General features: G+C 47.7%; 4 protein-coding genes across 4 annotated transcripts; 1 reads left to right on the plus strand and 3 right to left on the minus strand.

Moving 5' to 3' along the window:
* Positions 1-175: 175 nt before the first annotated feature.
* FPOAC1_002268 (uncharacterized protein) lies at positions 176-1487 on the minus strand (the record flags this gene model as incomplete). Its single annotated transcript, XM_044846849.1, has 3 exons — positions 176-973; positions 1019-1305; positions 1361-1487. 3 exons carry the CDS (start codon positions 1485-1487, stop codon positions 176-178), a joined length of 1212 nt encoding a protein of 403 aa, XP_044712765.1.
* A 3173-nt stretch (positions 1488-4660) lies between these two features.
* FPOAC1_002269 (uncharacterized protein) lies at positions 4661-6192 on the plus strand (the record flags this gene model as incomplete). Its single annotated transcript, XM_044846850.1, has 2 exons — positions 4661-5444; positions 5492-6192. 2 exons carry the CDS (start codon positions 4661-4663, stop codon positions 6190-6192), a joined length of 1485 nt encoding a protein of 494 aa, XP_044712766.1.
* A 1347-nt stretch (positions 6193-7539) lies between these two features.
* FPOAC1_002270 (uncharacterized protein) lies at positions 7540-11181 on the minus strand (the record flags this gene model as incomplete). Its single annotated transcript, XM_044846851.1, has 1 exon — positions 7540-11181. The coding sequence occupies one exon, from the start codon at positions 11179-11181 to the stop codon at positions 7540-7542; it is 3642 nt and encodes a 1213-aa protein (XP_044712767.1).
* A 394-nt stretch (positions 11182-11575) lies between these two features.
* On the minus strand, positions 11576-18581 carry FPOAC1_002271 (uncharacterized protein; the record flags this gene model as incomplete). Its single annotated transcript, XM_044846852.1, has 4 exons — positions 11576-14388; positions 14440-15107; positions 15157-15493; positions 15623-18581. 4 exons carry the CDS (start codon positions 18579-18581, stop codon positions 11576-11578), a joined length of 6777 nt encoding a protein of 2258 aa, XP_044712768.1.
* Between the last annotated feature and the right edge of the window lie 274 nt (positions 18582-18855).

Consider the following 18855-nt stretch of genomic DNA (forward strand, 5'->3'; position numbering starts at 1 on the left):
GGATATTGCTTTAAGAATCACGCACGACCACAAACGGCATTAACAATCACGCCAATGAGGATCACATGTTCAATTAGACGCATTTCGCGTACAATGACTCTATTGTCAAGCAGATTATTCCCTAACGCCAGTCACCCATGTACCCAATTTACCCAGTTTGTCTCATAATACATCATCAGTATCCCAAGTTCTCCCTTCTCGCAGGAGGAGGAGGCGGGGGCTTCTTGGCCCGGTTGGGAGGAGGTGGTGGTGGCTTCTTTCCAAGAGCCAATCCACTTGTGCTTCGACTCAAACTTCCATAGCTAGTTGCAGGGCTGGCAGCGCGGTGTTCCCAGTCGGGACTACCGCTTCTGCTGGTTGAAACATCATCAGAGAATACATCGTCGTGTCGTCCATATGAACCGCCGTCCGTAGCGACGCGTGTCAGAGGCGCACCGGGAACTCTGAGATTGGCAAGTGGTGTAGCTGTAGAGGAGCGGCCTTCAAAGGTTGAGGCGCGTCCGATCGGGGGTCGAGCAGGTTGAGGAGGGGGAGGCGCGAGACGGCTGCCGGGAGAACGATGAGGGATGCGGGCAGGTTGTTGTTCAGGCTCGGGTTCTTCGTAGACGGCTTGGTGACGAGGCTCTTGCCAAGAACGAGCGGTGTTGGATCGACTGCGTCCAATCTTGGGAGCACTAGTGGGTGATGATGCACCGCCGGCCCAGCTCTGGCGCACACGTCGGAGCTCCTCAGCGCAGCGCTCATGATAGTCGAGCTCAGCTTCGAGGAACTGGGTCAGAGATGTTATGTTGTCGACCTCTGATTCCTTGATGTCTTGCATGCGACGAAGAACATCCTCGCTCGTCTCCTCAAACTTGGCTTTGTTCATGCGAACCTCTTCTTCGACGCGGAAATCGTCACGGCGGGCCTTTTGCAGCTTGTTTGTGCTGGCATCGTAGGCAAGGCGTCGGTTTTCGAGCTTCTTGCGAGCGTTCTACTCTTGTTAATCGGGAAAATGCATGTGAAGCGATTTACATACCTGATACTCTCGCATCATTGCCAAACTCCTCTCGAGATTGTCCAGCCAAGTCGCATTGGCGCAGTCAACATAAGAGTCCTGAATACCAGCGATGCGCTCGTTGGCACGGCCCAGAGACAAGAGACAGTTTCCGAACTCAGAATCCTGCTCAAAGTCCTCACCATGGGTGGCCATAGTTCGACCAAGAGACGACATTGGGGTGCCGCGCTCCTTGTCTTCCATTAGTTCGTTGCGACGAGATAGCCATTTGACGTATCCGCTCATGGACTTTTGCATCTTTTCCATGCCTAATAATGTTAGAGCCATTATGGTGACTACTGGGGTCGTTGTAATGTTACGTACCATCTTGTCGCAAAGCCATCTCGGTCTCGAGATTCTTGAACTCATCAGAATGAGCAGTTCGGGCTTCAGCGCCCATCTTTTCGCCGGCCCATTGAAAGGCTCGGTCAATCTTCTTTGTGAAATGCATTTTGGGTGTTCCCGTTATCGATTGCTAAATCGGAGCCAGTCCGATGGATTGATACGCGGGGTCGTCTTGCGCCGTCACTATTAAGGAAGCAAAGCAAGATGGATCAAACGAGAGAATAGAGAACAGATGCAAAAGAAAGAAAGAAAGTTGAGTTGAATTGAGGAGCGAGAGACGGGGTAATGAATGGATGATAACCAAGAAGACAGAGCAAGGGGTACATAGAAGAGGGATGGAAGATGGATGCTGGGGTGGCGAACAGTTGGGGCGTATGGGCAGAGATGGAAAGGACACGACCCGGCCTTGAAGTCTGATTCCTGGTGCAAAAGGTTGTGATGCGACATTGGATGAGCGTGTCCGGGGTGTGACCGTAGTGGCCCCAAGCCAGTGTGGAGTGAGGTTGGGGAGGCTGGCCCCCTGAAAGTCACCAAACTACAGGGCGTTCGGCCCTGCACGAGCAGTAGCTTCAGCTTATCTTATCGTCTTGCAGTAGCCAAACACTGTTGAAGTCGCGACCTGGAGAAGTCGCAGGAATTGGATCTCATTTTCATGAAACAAAGCCCGAGCAGAATGGGCGAATTATTGAAACACAACAATCTCTGTGACGTATAATTGAGCCTCTGTGGAATCTTGATGGTTACGTTTGACGAGGCGATATGTTGAACCTATCGTATCGTGATGCTGTTGCCAATATGCCATGCCATGGGTACCTTGAGGACGGGAACTTGGCATCCCATGGGAAAGCCTAGAATGGCATGAGGAGATTCAAGCGGCAAAAAGACGAGTGGTTGCCGACCCCAACTTTGCGTTCAGTTGACTACAGGCTGGACTGAACTGGACTGGACTGGCCAACAAGCTAGGCGCTGCCGAACATGGCGCGGCTAAAGATTTCCCAGTGTCCAGAGGATTTTTAGAAGTCGTCCAGACATCAAACAGAGGATGTATCGCGCTGACGTACTGTGCAGTCAGAGTTTGTAAAAATAGAGACAGAAATTGTTAGCGAGACCCGCGATCTACTCGTAACGAGTCTCTGAATGAGGTGAGATGGATCCTGATACGAGTACGGATCAATTCTGTAACGACGTACCCAACACCTCACAGCAGCTGTGGCCCGTGATTCCAAGTTCCAATGCCCCCCCTGAGACGGACCTAGACAACGGCGCCCAATGACCTGCGGTACCGCTACACTAACAACGGGAACTGTCTCCGGCTGGAAAGCCAAGTTGGGCATCTCCACTGAAAGATAGACCAGATGGAACCGTACAACGGTGGTTGACTTCCATGGATGGTTTGGATATGGACAAGGACATAACTATATGATAGACCGCCACTGTAATCTATCATCGTCATGTTAATGTAATAATATGAGGTGTTAATCAGGCCAGCAGCCATCTTGATGAGTGAATATCTACCTATCTTAGTACTCCGTATCTACCCCGACATACCATCCACTAGAGTTGACCGACGAAAACTCTGGAACTTCTTTAAGCATACCATTTTTTATTCTCCATCAAACTAACCTTTCCATTTGGAGTTCGTACAACACCCACCAATTTTTAACTCGTTTCTTTTTTATCCTCCTCCATCAATCCTCCCCTTCTGTTGATTGATTCTTAATGTCTAGGTTAGTAGTCAAAACAGCATTTTCGGCCCGGCCAACCCATTGGTCTCCAACCTCTTACTTTTCTTCCATCATGTTATGATGAACCAACCAACCCCGCTTTCTATGGAATAGAGCCGCAAGACAGGCAAATGATCAACCCCAGCAGAAGAATGTAATCGTTATCTGATTGCTTCCATGAACCAACCTTCCTATTCCAGCCTCCAGCCTTGTTGGGAATAGTTTAACTAACAATTAATGCGTGTCGCCTAAAAAGGTCCAACCCAAAATTCTAAAAAATTAATTCACTCTTTTTTGCCCCGGGTTCCCCCTCAAAATCGACTCAACCTCAACCTCTGCTCCACACACTCTCACCACTCAGTGCTCACTACCCGGGATCCAGACCATTCCTCCAGTTCCGATAAAACTCTCCACCAACGAGCTTGCGTAATGGTCTTAATCGTAAGGCGGGGTTGTAAAGCACGCAAGTCATAAGTACCTACATTAACCAACTAACTGTACGTAAGATGAGTCCAATGTGACCTCAGTAGCAGCACTATCTGTATCGTATCGGCTGTTTGACCCGGATACTGTGTAAGAGAAGAAGGGGGAAAAAAAGCTTTTCCAACCTGGTCCCGTCGATCTCATTCCCACGTTTCGGTTTGACAATCGCCCACTCTCCGGTTGAAAAGCTTGGCTCTGAGCATGACTTGGCGCTAAATTGGTCTTGTTCTGTTCCCCAGACTTCCTTCAATGCGTCGTGTCGGGTGCGTGAGGAGCATGTTTTTGGTGCGCGCCAGACTTGTTCAGTATTGGTTAATCCTTATTTTCCTCTCAAGAGGCACCGTCTGATTTGACATGTCCATCACATTACGATCCGCGCCGCGTGAAACGTTGATGTGCACCATTTTGAGACAATTGCGTGGCACAGATGTCGTCTACCTGTACGTACCTGTAGGGTTCCCAGTAGGGGTTTATTGACTGTAGATCAAGGGTCGAGCAAGGGTGAGTTAGTGACCTAGTGGGTACCAGATTAATCATGGTCGTCTAAACAGCATAAGGTGACTTGTTAATTTCGTCTCTTGTATGTACTTGAGAGTCTCAGTAAGATACCTAGCTGAGGCGGCTTCTTCCACCGCAGTTTAGCCATCTCGACCACCGAACCAATCAGACAGTTCGTATCCTCAACATCAGGTTTAATCCAGGGTGCAAGTCATGAGAAACCTCCAACATGATACATGAGAAAACACCTTTGGCATTTTTGAATCCTCATAAGAAGATTGTGTTCAGTTTGGCTGCAGTATTGAAAGTCTAACTCTGATAACCTGTGTGTAAATGTATACTAGTTTTCACAAAATCACATGGGTCTGGTATGTTTACTTGCATTTTGCCCATGGAGATCTAAATATTATTCTTCGCAAGGTTTGTGTTCAGAATCTAGGGTTATGGAACTTAAAGTCATCATGTTGTGTGTTTTGTTCGCGAAACCTTGATTTATTCGCGAGGTGAAAACTACACACAGTCTCTCAAATTGATTATTCCTTATCCCACCAAACGGATCGATCGTCAGTGCAACATGAGACTTCGAAGCTCAGGGTTCCTTAAGTGGTCGTCTCTCCCTACAGAGATCCGCCATCTCATTCTAAACACGATAGCCGACCTCAAAAATCCACGTTGGGCTGAATTAGCTTCAGTTTCTAAAGAATGGCAAAGTGTCATCGGAGCAAGGAACATGGCCAAGCTAAAACTCCAATCGTTATCCTGCTTCGACAGGTTCAGGAACGTTGTTCGACAGAGACACCTTGTAAGGCATATTTATCTTTGCATTGAGCTACCAAAGTATAAGTGTAGTATTTGCCAGGACCGTTCTGATCGACTCAGGGGCATCGACTCTGTTGTGAGTTATGCAATTGCTGATGTTCTGACGGTCCTGAGCACGTGGGACACACAAGGTCCTTTGACACTGGAACTAAACGCGACCTCTGGTAGTGATACGGAGCACTGGGCTAAGAACTTTCGGTTCGATGACAGCCACGATGCAAGTAGCCAAGACTTGACTTTGGTAGAGCCTGATTGGCATGACCCCAAGCATGGTTGGGTAGACGGCGTCCAGGTCAACCCCCCCTCTTTCTTTGCTTTGCAGCAGGTGTTTGGGGTTGTTGAAATGCATTACGGATCACCTAGTCCTGTCACTGCAGTCACCAGCTTGATGATCCGCCGCCAATTCCGCCGTTGCCTTCTCCCCAGTAGCCTAAGCAGACTTTTGTCGCAACTCGTTTGTCTGACCGAAATGATCTACGAGCCATGGAAACATGAATATACAAACCTAGTTCCCTGGGGGTATTTCGAGGCAAAGTCTAGTACGCAAATCCTCGCGTGTGGATTCAAATCTCTAACTATTGAATAGAGCAGCTGGGATTCATGGGTATGCCTTTGCCTGACACACTCAAAAGACTTATCGTGTTTCGACATTCCGATGAACATATCACACAATCCATTAATGCAGATACAATGTACCAGTTGTATCTAAGCACTCGCCGTCGGTATAGAGAAATCGACAGTACATCCAACAACAGTCAAAATCTAGCTCAGACAAGCTTGAGACTCGAACAACTTTCTATCTCGTTTCTTATTGATGCCGAGGACTTTCTCGCAGCCTGCAGGGAAGAATGGACGTGGGATCACCTGCAGTCACTAGCCCTGACCTTCCAGGGAAGTGGAAAACGCCACGAGAAGAGCATCAACAGTCTGCTGCTATCCACAGCGAAACTTGCAATGCGCATGCCGAAGCTGGAAACTACGGTGCTTTGGAGTGGGGGCCGGGGAAGCTCGTGTGCGTTCATCTACACCAGAAGTAAGTACTACGCCCGAGTGGTATGGCGAGGGACATGGAACCTGAAAATTAGCCTGGACGTTCTGGAAGCATGGCAAGATGTTGCCAAGATTCATTCTTTGGAGCTTAGGGTTGGGCATGAACGTATCAAAGAGCTAATCAACAATTACGGAGATGCTATCTATCATCTCAACCTGCCCTGCAAAGTTGTTGAACCTACATCGCTTTGGCAAATGCGAATAGAAGGGGCTTGGAGACATGGGCAGGAAGGGTAATTGATAGCTGATTGTCTCCTGACTGTAATGGCTATGCCTGCTCCTAGTTTAGAGTTCTACTTTAGGATGGTATCCTAAATAAACCCCATCAATAGTCTAAGCAGCATAAACCGAACCACTAGTCTCTTATCTCGCCTAATGTTTCTCATACCTTCGTCTGTGGGCTGAGCCTCCACAAATAAGTCAGGGGCAGGCAGATAATGCTCCAAGACCATTATTACTCATGGAAAGTGTCTCAGTCATCAATCTGCCGCAAAATTAAATGTCTGTAGGTATCTCTACAATAGTGGTTTTCTCTAGACCTTCTGCTCCCGTTTTGAAACGGACGTCGATAGGTCTACAGAAGCCCCCGCGTCTATAAAATAGTGGCTGAAGGTTCAATTCCCGACGCAACTTATAAAGAGTGTCAATCCTTCGCTTTATATCTCGACTTCAACTTCCCTCGGTGCCATCCAGCCTGAAGGTAGAGCTAGAGCCAGATATCAAACTCTGTCAAGATGGCCTTTTGGCGATGTAAGCAAAGCTGCGACCAACTGAATGTCTTAAAAGAATCTGCTAGATTCTTGTCTGTCCATTTAAGAAGGATGGAGAATTTCAAGATGTGCCTGTGGATTCAGAGGCACTTAGCATTTTCGAAAAATCTATTGCTATCAGCACACTCGGGACAACAGCAGATATCAAAGCACAGCTCATAGAACCACGCAGGTGAGTCTGACCACTCCCCCATAGCGTTGAGTATAGAGAATAGTCATATCATGATTAGACATACTTCAGTGTCGTAATCACGGTCAATCAAGAAGCAAGTATCCAACCCCTGATATGGAGCTTGTCTCAGAGTTGATAAGCACTCTACAATAGGAGTATTTCAACTTTGATGTGGTGTTTCGGTTTATTGATGCTCTTGATGAATGTGAGAAAGTTGATGCGTTATTGAATGTTCTCTAAAAATTGACACTCAACGGTGGGCCCTGGGTAGATATGCGGTTTATGTGTTTTAGTCTTGACGAGAGTGGTGTTGAACAACCCCTTGAGCACTCAGGGCACTCAGACTTCTCCATACGGCCTTTGGATTATGCCTCTCGTGGCGCCTTGTCAAGGCGGAGAATTCCCAAACGTCGAGGCTTTGTTGGGTGTGGGGGCTGATCCAAACCTCGAAGCAGAGTCTGGCATGCTTCCCCCAGTGACATTGCTTGCAACCTCGTAATGCCCTGTTTCAGATCGGGGAGCGGATATTTAATCTCCCCAAGGACTTGACTTACACTCGTCAGCGAGGTGATTGATGTCGCAGAGGATTGTTTTTGACAAGGTGTCTGATGCTTCTCTAGTTGTATTCAAGGCGTCAAGTCGTTAGATCAATTTCCCACTAAATACCCATCCACTAACTGCCTTCAATAACTGACTCTCACTCAAATGTTGCGCATCCTCAGGAAGGATCCCCGCTCCTGGGTCACACAGCGGTGAGTTTGTAAGTAAAGCCATAGTACTCCCAATACTACATGGATCTCGAGGAAGGGTTCCGCGTATCTTGACGAGAAGAAAACCTATGGCACTGAGAATAGTCATAGTACCAAGAAGAACTTGAAGAATGAGTTTTGATGTTGGGTCGATGATGAGATGTGTTATCTCTGCTGAGTAAAGCCCAATTGTCGTCGACTGAAACGATTCCGTAGAGCTGTCGTTGGTGGCGCTTAGAATATTGATAGCAGAGCTCTGGTCTTTGGCTCGGATATTGTGATGTATGACGTGTCTGAGGTACTCGTCGTACTCTTCCGTCACCGCCTGGACGAAAAGCCATTCGTTCTCAGCACCTTCTAGTTCGCTGCGTGTGTAGCGGCCAGGTCGAAGAATTAAATGGTTGAAGAAAGAATCATAATCTGTCTCTGACGATGGGTAGCTAGAAAAAGGTAAAAGAGTCTCATTTAAAAACCCTTCGATCTTATACCCTAGCGTATGCGCCTTGGCATCATTTTGCACCATTCTATAGTCACCTTGTCTCTGCACATCCTCGATTCCCCTAAAGGATGGACTCCCATTGTACGTCACTCTCACTGGAACTTGCTTTATCGTTTGAGAGCAAACAAGTGCAGTGAGATTTGTTTCAACAAATGGTGCAACCATGCCAAAGAGTATGCCAACGGATGGACAATCGGTGGAGACCTGACCGGCAGCTGATTGAACAAGGTCAAAGTACTTACCGATTGAGCGTGGATAAGATGCCTCCAGTTCAATCCCAAAGGTAAGATTTGCATAGCCATCAATGGAAGAATCAGAACATCGAGGGTCGATCCCTGGGGGCCGAACGGCCACCAATGTGCCATTGACTTGGTTGAATTCGTCTTCTCGTCCAGCATGGACTTGGTAGGTAAAGTTCCGAGTTGATATGGCACTTTGAGGAATAACTGTACAGTTCAAGGCGGGCTCAAGGGCCATAACACTGTAGGTATAATTGGCACCACTACGTGTACCGTCGGGTTTGTCTGATACGGTTACTTCGGGGACTACCATAGTTTTCCAAATTCCAGGGGGTGTTTTAGCACCACCGTAATGCACCAGGTTCAAAGCAACAGCCGCACCTCCATCAGTAATAGGATCAGAGAACCAACTGAGATCCCAATTATTCACAGCCGCGGTGGAAGGATGATCAACGATGAAAGAGTTGACCGGTAACCAAAGACCGGAGACTATAATAGTCAAGAATCCCGCGATCAGAGTTGAACCATTCGATGCTGCAGGCCCAAATTGACGGCGCTCAAGAGATTTGAACATGACGAGGAAAGGGTTGACTGATAAAAGATGGAACAGAATGCCCTGATCAGGTCTGCTACTACCGGATCGGAGATTTGAGAATGGGGCAAAAATAACTATAGTAGAGTCTAGATTATTAATCATTGTTGCTATGCCGAAGATGATCAGGGTTGATGAGATACGAATGATGTATGATAGCGTAGTTGAGTCTCCATTGATCCGAACGAAATGACTTTCGCGTCGGACAAGGTGATATAGAAGCTCGAGGATACCGATTGTGATTAAAGGAGTGAGAAACGTTGGTATAATCATAGCGATGCGAGCTGACAATGGTGTCCAGATATGTTTCTTCTCCTGCTCCTTGCTCGTGGTACGGGATACTTGACGTGTAGATTCAGAGCTGGATCCAGTTTGAATTTCAAGATTCTCATCGATCTTCTTCGAAGCAGAGAACCGAACGCCAGCAAGTTTCTTTTCCAATTCCTCGGTCGTCAAGTGACTTGAGCCGGTCAAAATAGTTTGTAGGTCAGGACTTTTGGAAAGTATAGCTGCGCTGCCAGCTAAAGAGCCAGACATGGCAGGGATCCATTCAAATCGCTCAGGCCCCAGGACAAATAGTGATAAACACATGATAACCAAAAGGAAGAAACATGCCACCATAGTCCAAAGCGCAACAGGCCTCATGTGTAGACGATTCTCAGTCGCCCACCCTTTCGCAGAGCTGCGGATGACGTTTTGGACAAGAAGTGAATCCCTCGCAAACTCACGTGCTATGCCCTCCAATACCGAGATAGTCGTGTTCTTGAGAACATTCGTTTTATAAAATGCGTCGAGATTGTTCGGGCGACCAAGCTGGGCATACATCAACTGAAATAGGACATCTGCCGCTCTTGGTTCACTGCCAGTCCCTTTTACTAGTGGTTTGAGGGTAGGCACTTTTTCGTCCACAATAAGAGACTCTGACGTGCGTTCGAGGTTTGTCCACAGTAATTCTGCCAATGCAATACTTGATAGATTGCTCAAGAGCCTGAGCTCTCCACCAATAGCGGATTCGGGGAATGATACATTGCCAGTCAATACGTCTAGTGTTGCGTTGGCGGTTGCAATCCCATAACCAATCTTGCATATAAGAGCCGATGACTTGATTAGTTTCATTCCCGTGACTTGGCTTTCATTTCCAGACCTTTCGACGGTTGATTTAAAATCCGCAACAGAGATAGCGTATCGAATATCGAATGGCTCCATGTCTTTGGGCCACTCTCTTTGAGTATAAGGGTCTTCGACGCCGCTCGAACAGTTGACTCGGAATGAAGAGTAAACATGAGGTTGTGCCTGGCATGGGTTGGAAGCGTCTATATCAATGGCTGGATCACCATATCTCACGCCCTTGCAGGGTTCGACCAAGATGCCAGTGTGGGCGCATGTTTCCGAGGTAAAAGTGTAATTCCGCCATTCTGTGTCATGGTCTTTCTTCTTGCTATCCAGTGCTGATAGTGTAGCATCTTCACAGGAGATTTGAGGAACGAATATATCGACAGCGTGTTCGAGACGCGTGAGGTTGGATGCATCAGCTGTAGGACCAAACCTTTGCGTAACCAGGTCATTCGGCAGTTTCCAATCGTCCTTCTCTGTCGTCGCGTTGTTCAGAGTGCTCAAGTATGTCCAGATAGAATTGTCCGATTCACCACCGCGAAAGAGACGACCATCTGGCAAACTCACGCCACCACTGTAATAAGAGAGCCAGAATTCCGCAGTATCAAAGGCATCGTACATGGTAACATTATCAAACCTCTGCGAATCAGTCTCCATCACGACAAAAAGAGTCGTTGAAATAAGAATGATAAGCTTGATGAGGAAGAAGCCCAAGATAGATGCAGCGACGGCAAAATGACGACGCTTCACCGCCTGTGTGATGCTGACAACTTGGAAACTCGTGATGTAGTTGAGCAATAAAGACTTCTCGCTTGATGATGGACCGGCTAGTAACTCGCGCCATGGCTCTCTCAATTTGTAGTAATAGTCTACGCGTCTCCAGAAACTTAAAACAACGATAAGAATTGCCGTGGGTCCGTAGGTCCAGGAGTAGGAACTCGAAGAGATGGAAAGTGAGAGACCGTTTCGGGATGTTATGATAGTGTTAAGGACGATGAGCGAGACGGCGCAGGTGATGAAAACAAGGATGAAGACAGCGAGGGCGGCTTTGCTGAGCCAGAATGGCTGGCGTGCCTTTCTGTGCTCTGGCATCACTTGGAATATTTGGTTTCAGATTTCAAGGTCTAGTCTAGAACTACGAGAAGATGGAATCGCTGGGGATTTAATGGGATTAATCATTGTTGTAGCGCCTTCCAAGGCTGACTTATGCACGAAGTTCAGATTAGGCACACTCCGAGACAGGCATTCAGATCCTTCAGGGGAATTAGTGTTACAAACTGAGCCAATCAATAGCTCAGCACCATCGTGCTGCTACAATATATGAGAAGGGGGCTGACCCGAATGTGACAGGACGGTTTGAGACTGAGTATTTGCATGTAGTTTTAGCACTAGTATCAGTTTGTGGAAATGGGATTCTTAGAGAAAAGGCAATTGTTGATTAAACTTCTTGTCCCCTATCCTGAAGAAGTGATTCAATGATTCTGATCTACATTCCGTCTACCTGTTCATCGGATATCCAATGTCCACCCGCAGTACACCTAAACCCTCCATTCTGCTTGACCCATTGGAATCCTGCAGGGCAGATACCCATCTGCATTAGCTTCGCCTTCCTTGCCTCTATCTGCTTGCGTCTCTCCTCTTCCGCCAATATTTGTCGTACAAGCCTCTCCCTATCAGCATCGCTGGCATCCTGTTGAGCCTTTTTTAGTCGCGAAAGCTCTTTTTTCTCCTGCAACTCTTTTTCCTTGTCCTTCTGGAGCTGTTCCCATACTTGATCACTCACCCCCGCATCCCGTATGTCGGTCGTTCGGTCGTTAGACTCATCTGTCGCCTTTTCCCCATCACCAGTCTTTGTGTCTTTTGGATTAGAGGTCGATTTGGATGAAGTTGTAGGGGGTGCGCGATTAGGTGTGATGACAGGCGCCCTGGGAATCGGGGTAGCTATCTTCGGCTTCTTGTTGTTCATCCTACCCAGCCGTTCAGCAATCATTTCTTCAAGAGTGTTCCCGATGAGATCCTCCGTAACTGTCACGGTTGCCAAAGAGAAATCCAGCTTGCTGTATATCTTCTTCGCTAACTCCTTGACATCTCTAGCATTGGCCCAGCCTTCCTGCTGAGAGAGTCTCTGGAACTTGCTAGTAAGCTCTTCTAGGAATGCTGCACCGAGAACTTCCACAGAAGAAAGATCAATAAATTTTTTCTGCTTAATCTTCTCCTTCCTGGCTTGCAGTTGGGTTGTCAACAAATGAATGCAACTCGCGACGCTCAGTGGGTCAAAATCAATACTGTCGGGGAATCGACTGGATAAACCAGGGTTGACATTGAGGAGTGTGTTGATATCTTGCACATAACCGGCCAAGATGATGATAAGCTTTCTCTCATACTTAGACTTTGTAATGCAGTCCACTAATTCATCGATTGCCTCTTGTGCAAATGATCCATGGTTCGTGGGCGCAAGTCGGTATGCTTCGTCAATGAAAAGCACACGCCCCATTGCCTTTTCGAGCAGTTTCTGTACCTTGGGACCTGTATGTCCGACGTATTGACCGATCAAATCAGTAGCAGAAACCTCAATGACCTCAGTACTGGCCAAAAAGCCCATGTCATAGTACACTTTGCCCATCTTACGTGCTGCTGTTGTCTTGCCGGTTCCTGGTGGGCCACGGAACAAGAAGTTGAAAGGAATTTCAGGCTCAACCTCAAGTTCTTTAGCTTGTCGGACACGATTTTGATAGCCTTGGAGAGTGGACACGAGATGCTCTCGCCCAATGTCACCTGCAAAAAGCTTCTCAACATCGGTGCCCTTCTCCGCTCGGTCGAACTCTTGATCAAAATCAATCGCTTCCAAGGTACCATGACGCTTGACGAGACCGGATGAGACACGTTGCTGGTGATGCGCTTGAGCTCTGCCGAGAAGAATATCGATCTCACCCGCGTTCCCAAAGTTTGGCCGGTTTCGTGCGCGGCGAAGGACCTCTAAAGCCACAGACTTTCCTCGCTCTGTTGCCTTGAACCCAGCTTTGCCTAGCTTCATGTCAAGAATCTTTGCCAGGGCTGCCTCATCAAAATCTTCGAAGACAAAGGCAGATGCAATGGGAAAACGTCTGGCGAGGCCCGGGTTGACGTTTTGGAACATATCCTCCATTTTATCCTTGTAACCAAGGAGCAACACGCATCTATCCTCACCCGGTACACTTTGGACCTCACCCACAATGGTATCGATAACAGCTGTCTTGAACTGGTTCATACTTGAACCATCAGCGCTCCCACTGAATAGCCCATAAGCCTCATCGATCACGAGAACCTTTCCTTGTGTGGAGGCAAGTATGCCTTTGGTCAGAGCTTCCGATGAGCCAATATGGGCACCAACAAAGTCGGCCGGATTCTTGACAACAAGTTCACCATTAGATAGAAGGCCTAGGTCTTTCAAAATCAGACCGTACAGCTTTGCAATGGTTGTCTTGCCAGTTCCTGGTGATCCCAAAAAGACCTTGTTGAGAGAAAACTCTACCAATGGTTTCTCCTCAAGTTCGCGATTGTAGTTTGTCTTCAGTGTATCCATAAAGACTTTGAGCGAATCCTTAACTTCTTGAAGACCGATCATGCAGTTGAGATCCCGGTATGCTTTGCTCTTTGACAATGCTTCAGACGGCTCTGGGCCGATCATGTCCTCTTGAGTGAGAAGCAGGTCATCTGGCTTAGGACGTGATTGGCGGGCTCTTCGAAGACGCGTAGCCTGTCGCTTGCTAATGAGCTGAAGGTAATTCTCGACTGCTCGTGCATTGCCAAAACCATTTCGTCCGCGACCATGGCCAACTCGTCGTGCAACAATTCGACAAAAGAGTCCGTCGGCACCTTGTTCAACTTTCATTCGTCCCTTGAACTTGCGGTGGATCTGTAGCTGTAGGATCTGGAGAAGTTCCTCGTCTGTGTAGTCCTCGAACTTCATCTCGATGGGGAATCGACTGGGAATGCCGGGGTTGTGAGCAAAGAACGACTCCATGTCATTCCTGTAGCCGGCCAAGACAAAGACGATCTTGCCACGAGAATTCTCGACCTCTGCCAACAAGAAGTCCAGTACCGCCTTTCCACCAGGACTGTTTCCAGATGACAGCTGATATGCCTCATCAATGAAAATGCAGCCTCCACCGGTATTTTTGACCTCTTCAAGAAGCGTCTCACAGCCGGAAACGCCCATGTTGGCAAGCTTTGAGCCAGAAACTTCTTTGAAGGATGTTCCTGGAATCGCTCCCACCGTAGTAAGGAACTCGGCATAGATTCTTGCCACGGTGGTTTTCCCTTTACAATTGTTAGTGTAACTTATCATTGAATTGGAGTGTGGTAACGTACCTGTCCCTGGGTTACCGAGTAGCGAGCAGCTCCATCTGTCATCTCCTAGCGAGAACCCTTGACGGATCTTGGTGTCCACTTCCGACTTAATAGATAACATTTGGTCTTTGACTGATTCCAGACCGATCATTGCCATCAGTTTGTCCAAAGCGATGTTACGGGCACCTTCGACATCTTTCATATTCTGCCACTCGGAAGAAGCGCTTGAGACGACATTGAACTTTGGGGTCGAGTCCTCTGGCGGCGATTGGCTTTTCTGGGACGACTCCATCTTGGCTTTGTTGGATTGGGCTTGACGTAAAGATTGGAGTTCCTCCTTTTTGCGTCGCAGTTCATCTGCCTGGTCCTTCGCTTCAGACTCATGTTTCATAGTTCTCCTGTGATGATGGATTTCATCCTCGATCTCTTGCAACTCTATTCGGTACTTGTCTTGCTGCTCCTGGCGCTTTTTCTCCAGCTCCAGGTTCCGTTGAATACGACGGCGGTTGTCTTCATCCTCTTTGGTGCATGCCTTGCAGCTTTTAGACTTGTCTCCGCACAAGACCTTTGATTTGTGTCCGCGAGCGCAGGTTCTGTCGACCTTTTGGACACATTCAACATTTGAATGGTCTTGTACACGATGGCAGCGTCGATTGCAAACATGCTTACCGCAGTTTAAAGCCACACCACTAATGGGATTAGTTAGATAGGACACATGGTTGACAAAGATGGACCTACCAAGGTTCAGCGCACCCTCCATCGGGGCACATGATATCGAAATCTTCGGGTGTCTTCAAAAGCATAGATGTTTCTGGGTGCCTCTCACAATGGACGGGGACGCCATTGAACACAGAACCATTTATCTTCAGTGCGTCGAAATACTGTGTCCACATGTCTCCCCCCTTTTTACTTTTCATGAACGTCTCCATGTTGCCAAAAAGGATCATGCCATCGCGCGCACGTGAGAGGAGCACAACGAGACGCTCCCGTGCGTGCAAGAATCCGATATCTCCAGAGTCATTACTTCGAGTCAGTGAAATAATGACGATATCGCACTCCTCTCCTTGGTAATTGTCTGTAAAGTCTAGTATCAGCACATTCCTGATCCAAATCATCGTAATGGTGCGTCTCTCTTAGGTGACTGTAGCAAAGCTTGGGATAAGACTTTGCAGACCAGCCCTAAGTTATCAATGAAATTACTCACCTATAGTTGACAGACGAAGCTGTTTCTTGTTCACTTTCGCAGCTGCTGACGTAACCAGTCCTGCTCGTACCAAATCGTGTGAGTCGATGTCGCTTAACACAGGATCCGCTTCTTCGCGAAGGGTTTCTTTCAGCAGGCTTAGTTGTCCCAGATATGGAGTGAGAACCACCATGTTTTCGGTCTTGTATCCATTTTGCGAGAGGAAACGGACCATTCTGAGAACCATCACAGCTTCGTGCCGGTTTTTCTTGCTAGCCTTGGTAGTAGGATCACGGCGCTCGTTTACGTCGCCCATTGTATCTTCGGGCTTTTCGTGGTGAACGAAAGTGACTCTGTTCTTCAGCCCCCGAATGGGATCCCGTTCGAGGGTAGATGGTACATCTTTCAACTCTGGATATGCTAACATACGTGGGTACTGCGATATATCGGAGTGACTCCGATGTTGTTCTTCTAGGGCTGTGAAGTAACGACCTTGAGTGACGAGTCTCTCAAAGAGAGATACATTCAAATCATAACCCTCTCCTTTCTCCTTGGTCAAAGTGTAATTGTTGACCTTTGGCCTCAATTGCTTGTGATCGCCGATGAGAATTAGTTGCTTGACAGAGGCACTCATGGCAGTGATGATATGGGCTTCCAGGATTTCTCCGGCTTCTTCCACAAGAATAACATCAGGGCTGGCTGTTTCAATGATGGATTGATACATCGCTGCCGCTGTGGTTGTACAGCCAATGATGCGCTTGTCTTTCAGCACTCTTCGGCCGCGCTCGTCAAGTATACTTTTGACTCTGGTCTTGATGTCACTCATTCGCTTGTTGAGATCGACAAAGTTGACGATCTGTTCTTCTCGGACCTTCTGAGACCACTGATCGTGGAGATTTGTCCTCGATTGGTGAGAAAGGCTCCAAATGGCGCGAACATTCTCTTCCAATGAGGCTCCTAGGCTGCCCATGTCGTTGACATTGCCGTCGCGAAGCCAGAACTGGTAAATAGTCTCAGGTTCAATCACTTTACCTTGCGAGACAACTGTCTGGAATCCATCATCATAAGGAACCTGGAAAGCGGACCACGCAGTCGTATAAAGGTCGGAGAACTCAAGGTATTCGAGAATATCGCCGGGATGGACATCACGACCCGCGAGCTTCTTACTGTACTCCTGAAGCTCTGTATTGAGGGCAGTTTCTTCAGTTCGGAGGTAATTAAGAATGTTTCTCTCTTCCATGGTCAACCAGTACCTCTTTTGGCCATCATACTCCCGCAAAAGAGTGGATTTGGTGGCTTCGGTGCATTTGGATCCGAGACGGACAATTTCATCCGAACTGACACCGATGTTCATAAGATCTTCAAGAAATTGATCGAGGGCATGGTTTGTATAGCTCAAGACAAGGATACGAGATTTGGTCAAGCGCAGAATAGTTAAAAGGATCAGAGCACCAAGGAATGACTTGCCAGTACCTGGAGGGCCTTGGATCAAAGCCAGATCACTACTCAATCCATGAATGAAGGACTTGAGCTGGGCATCTTGAAGGTAAATGTCCTTTTTCAGTCTCAATCTCGAAGGTATTTTGACTTTGAGACCTGCCCCAAAAGCTGCTCTAAATTGATCAAGCAGGGCATCAAGCTGGTTCGACTTTGGGCTGTCGAGTGAAGGCTGGTCGGCATCGATCAATTGAGCTTCAAGAGGAATATCGGCAATAGTCTTCAATCGCTTGAGGATTGGCTCATATGCGAAGGTCGCAGTATCAACGATTAAAAACTTGAGTTGATGCTTGAGCGGGCTCTCGAAGGCAGTCAAGGCAGACTTTAAGCCAACATCATCCGTGAATCTGAGGCCAACAACAGGTGGTGATTTGAGAAGTTTGTCAACGTCCCGGACCAATGATCCGAATGCAATGATTGTATTATCACAGCACAGTGCACCAAAGGAGTCGTGCTTCATGAAGTTCTTGGAGCCCTTGATGTAAGCTCCCCTGTTCCCTGCAGAAATGTTGTGAGGGAAATTTACACCCTGGTTGCAGGACACGAAGAGAGTGTAGGGAAGTATGTGTCGGGCAGCTCCCCCGTCGTAATCGGTACCGACAAGCTTCATTTGACCTAGAGCAACCAGGCGGCGATTGTTCTTCTTCTGGCCCATAGCAACTTGAAGGTCCTCCCGTAGCTCGGACAGCATGTCTTCACGGAGTAAACGAAATAGCCAATCGCGGTAATTCTGGCTTCGCGTATCCATAGGTGCGTCAAATACCTCCCCCAGTCGCTGCAGGTAAGGAGGGTCGGTGGATGTGAACTCGTCACGAGTGGGATAAATAGAAATTTGTCGGAAGTTGACATGATCGTTGTCATGTCGTCCTCCAGGAGTGACGCCGTTGGCCGTCAGTCCCGGCTGGGAAAATATTTTGATGACCTTGTCAATGCGATAGGCGATTCTACGAACTTCAGGCAATTGAGACTTCAGAAGACTTTGATGCTCCATCATTTGTTCCACTGCAAGCTTGTGGGCATCAAATCCAGCTTGGTCAGATACGACCTGTAAGCAGAGCCAAGCAAATGCTTGCAGTCCAAGGTTGTCAAGTCTGCCATTGACGTAGGCATCCATTGAAGCAGTCCAGAAAGTGCAAGGTTCCAGGATGGCAGACAATATCTGGCGAAGAAAACCACCGTTGTTAAGTGAAATGACTCCATCGTTGGAAAGAGCCAGGATAAAAGGCAATGTGGTAGAGTTGATAAAGTCGGGACTCAGGTCGGCACGCACAGCTCTTTCGAGAGCCGCGACGCCGGGAGGATTGGAGATGAGAACTTCGACGCATTTGACAGCTGTGTTCTTGTCGCTAAAGGCCTTGCAAGATTGCAAAAATAGTTTTGCGGAGTGGGAATTGATGATCTGTTGCTCTCCCTTGGTCATGGCCCAGAAAGACTTGATGAGCTTGGCAGCTCGTGAGCCTGATGAGTCTTGTACCAGAACCATAATTGGTAATAGAGATGGAAATGTAAAGATTTTCAATTGAGATAATCAAGACAGATATGATGAAGAGAGTTGAGGTCAAGAAGAAATAATTTGACGCAAGATAAAGTGTTGGGTTGCTGGTGAATATACGAAACGTTGACTCACTCCAAGTGACGCACCTTTCCTTTGTACTACAGTGAACGAAGCGGCATCGTGCAGTCTGCCTGACTAGGATTGAACCAACCGGAACAGCCACAGTTTGCATGCAATACAAGTCAAACTCATGCGGGGGGCC

Source organism: Fusarium poae, chromosome 1 (assembly GCF_019609905.1).
Source record: "Fusarium poae strain DAOMC 252244 chromosome 1, whole genome shotgun sequence".
Lineage (NCBI taxonomy): Eukaryota > Fungi > Ascomycota > Sordariomycetes > Hypocreales > Nectriaceae > Fusarium > Fusarium poae.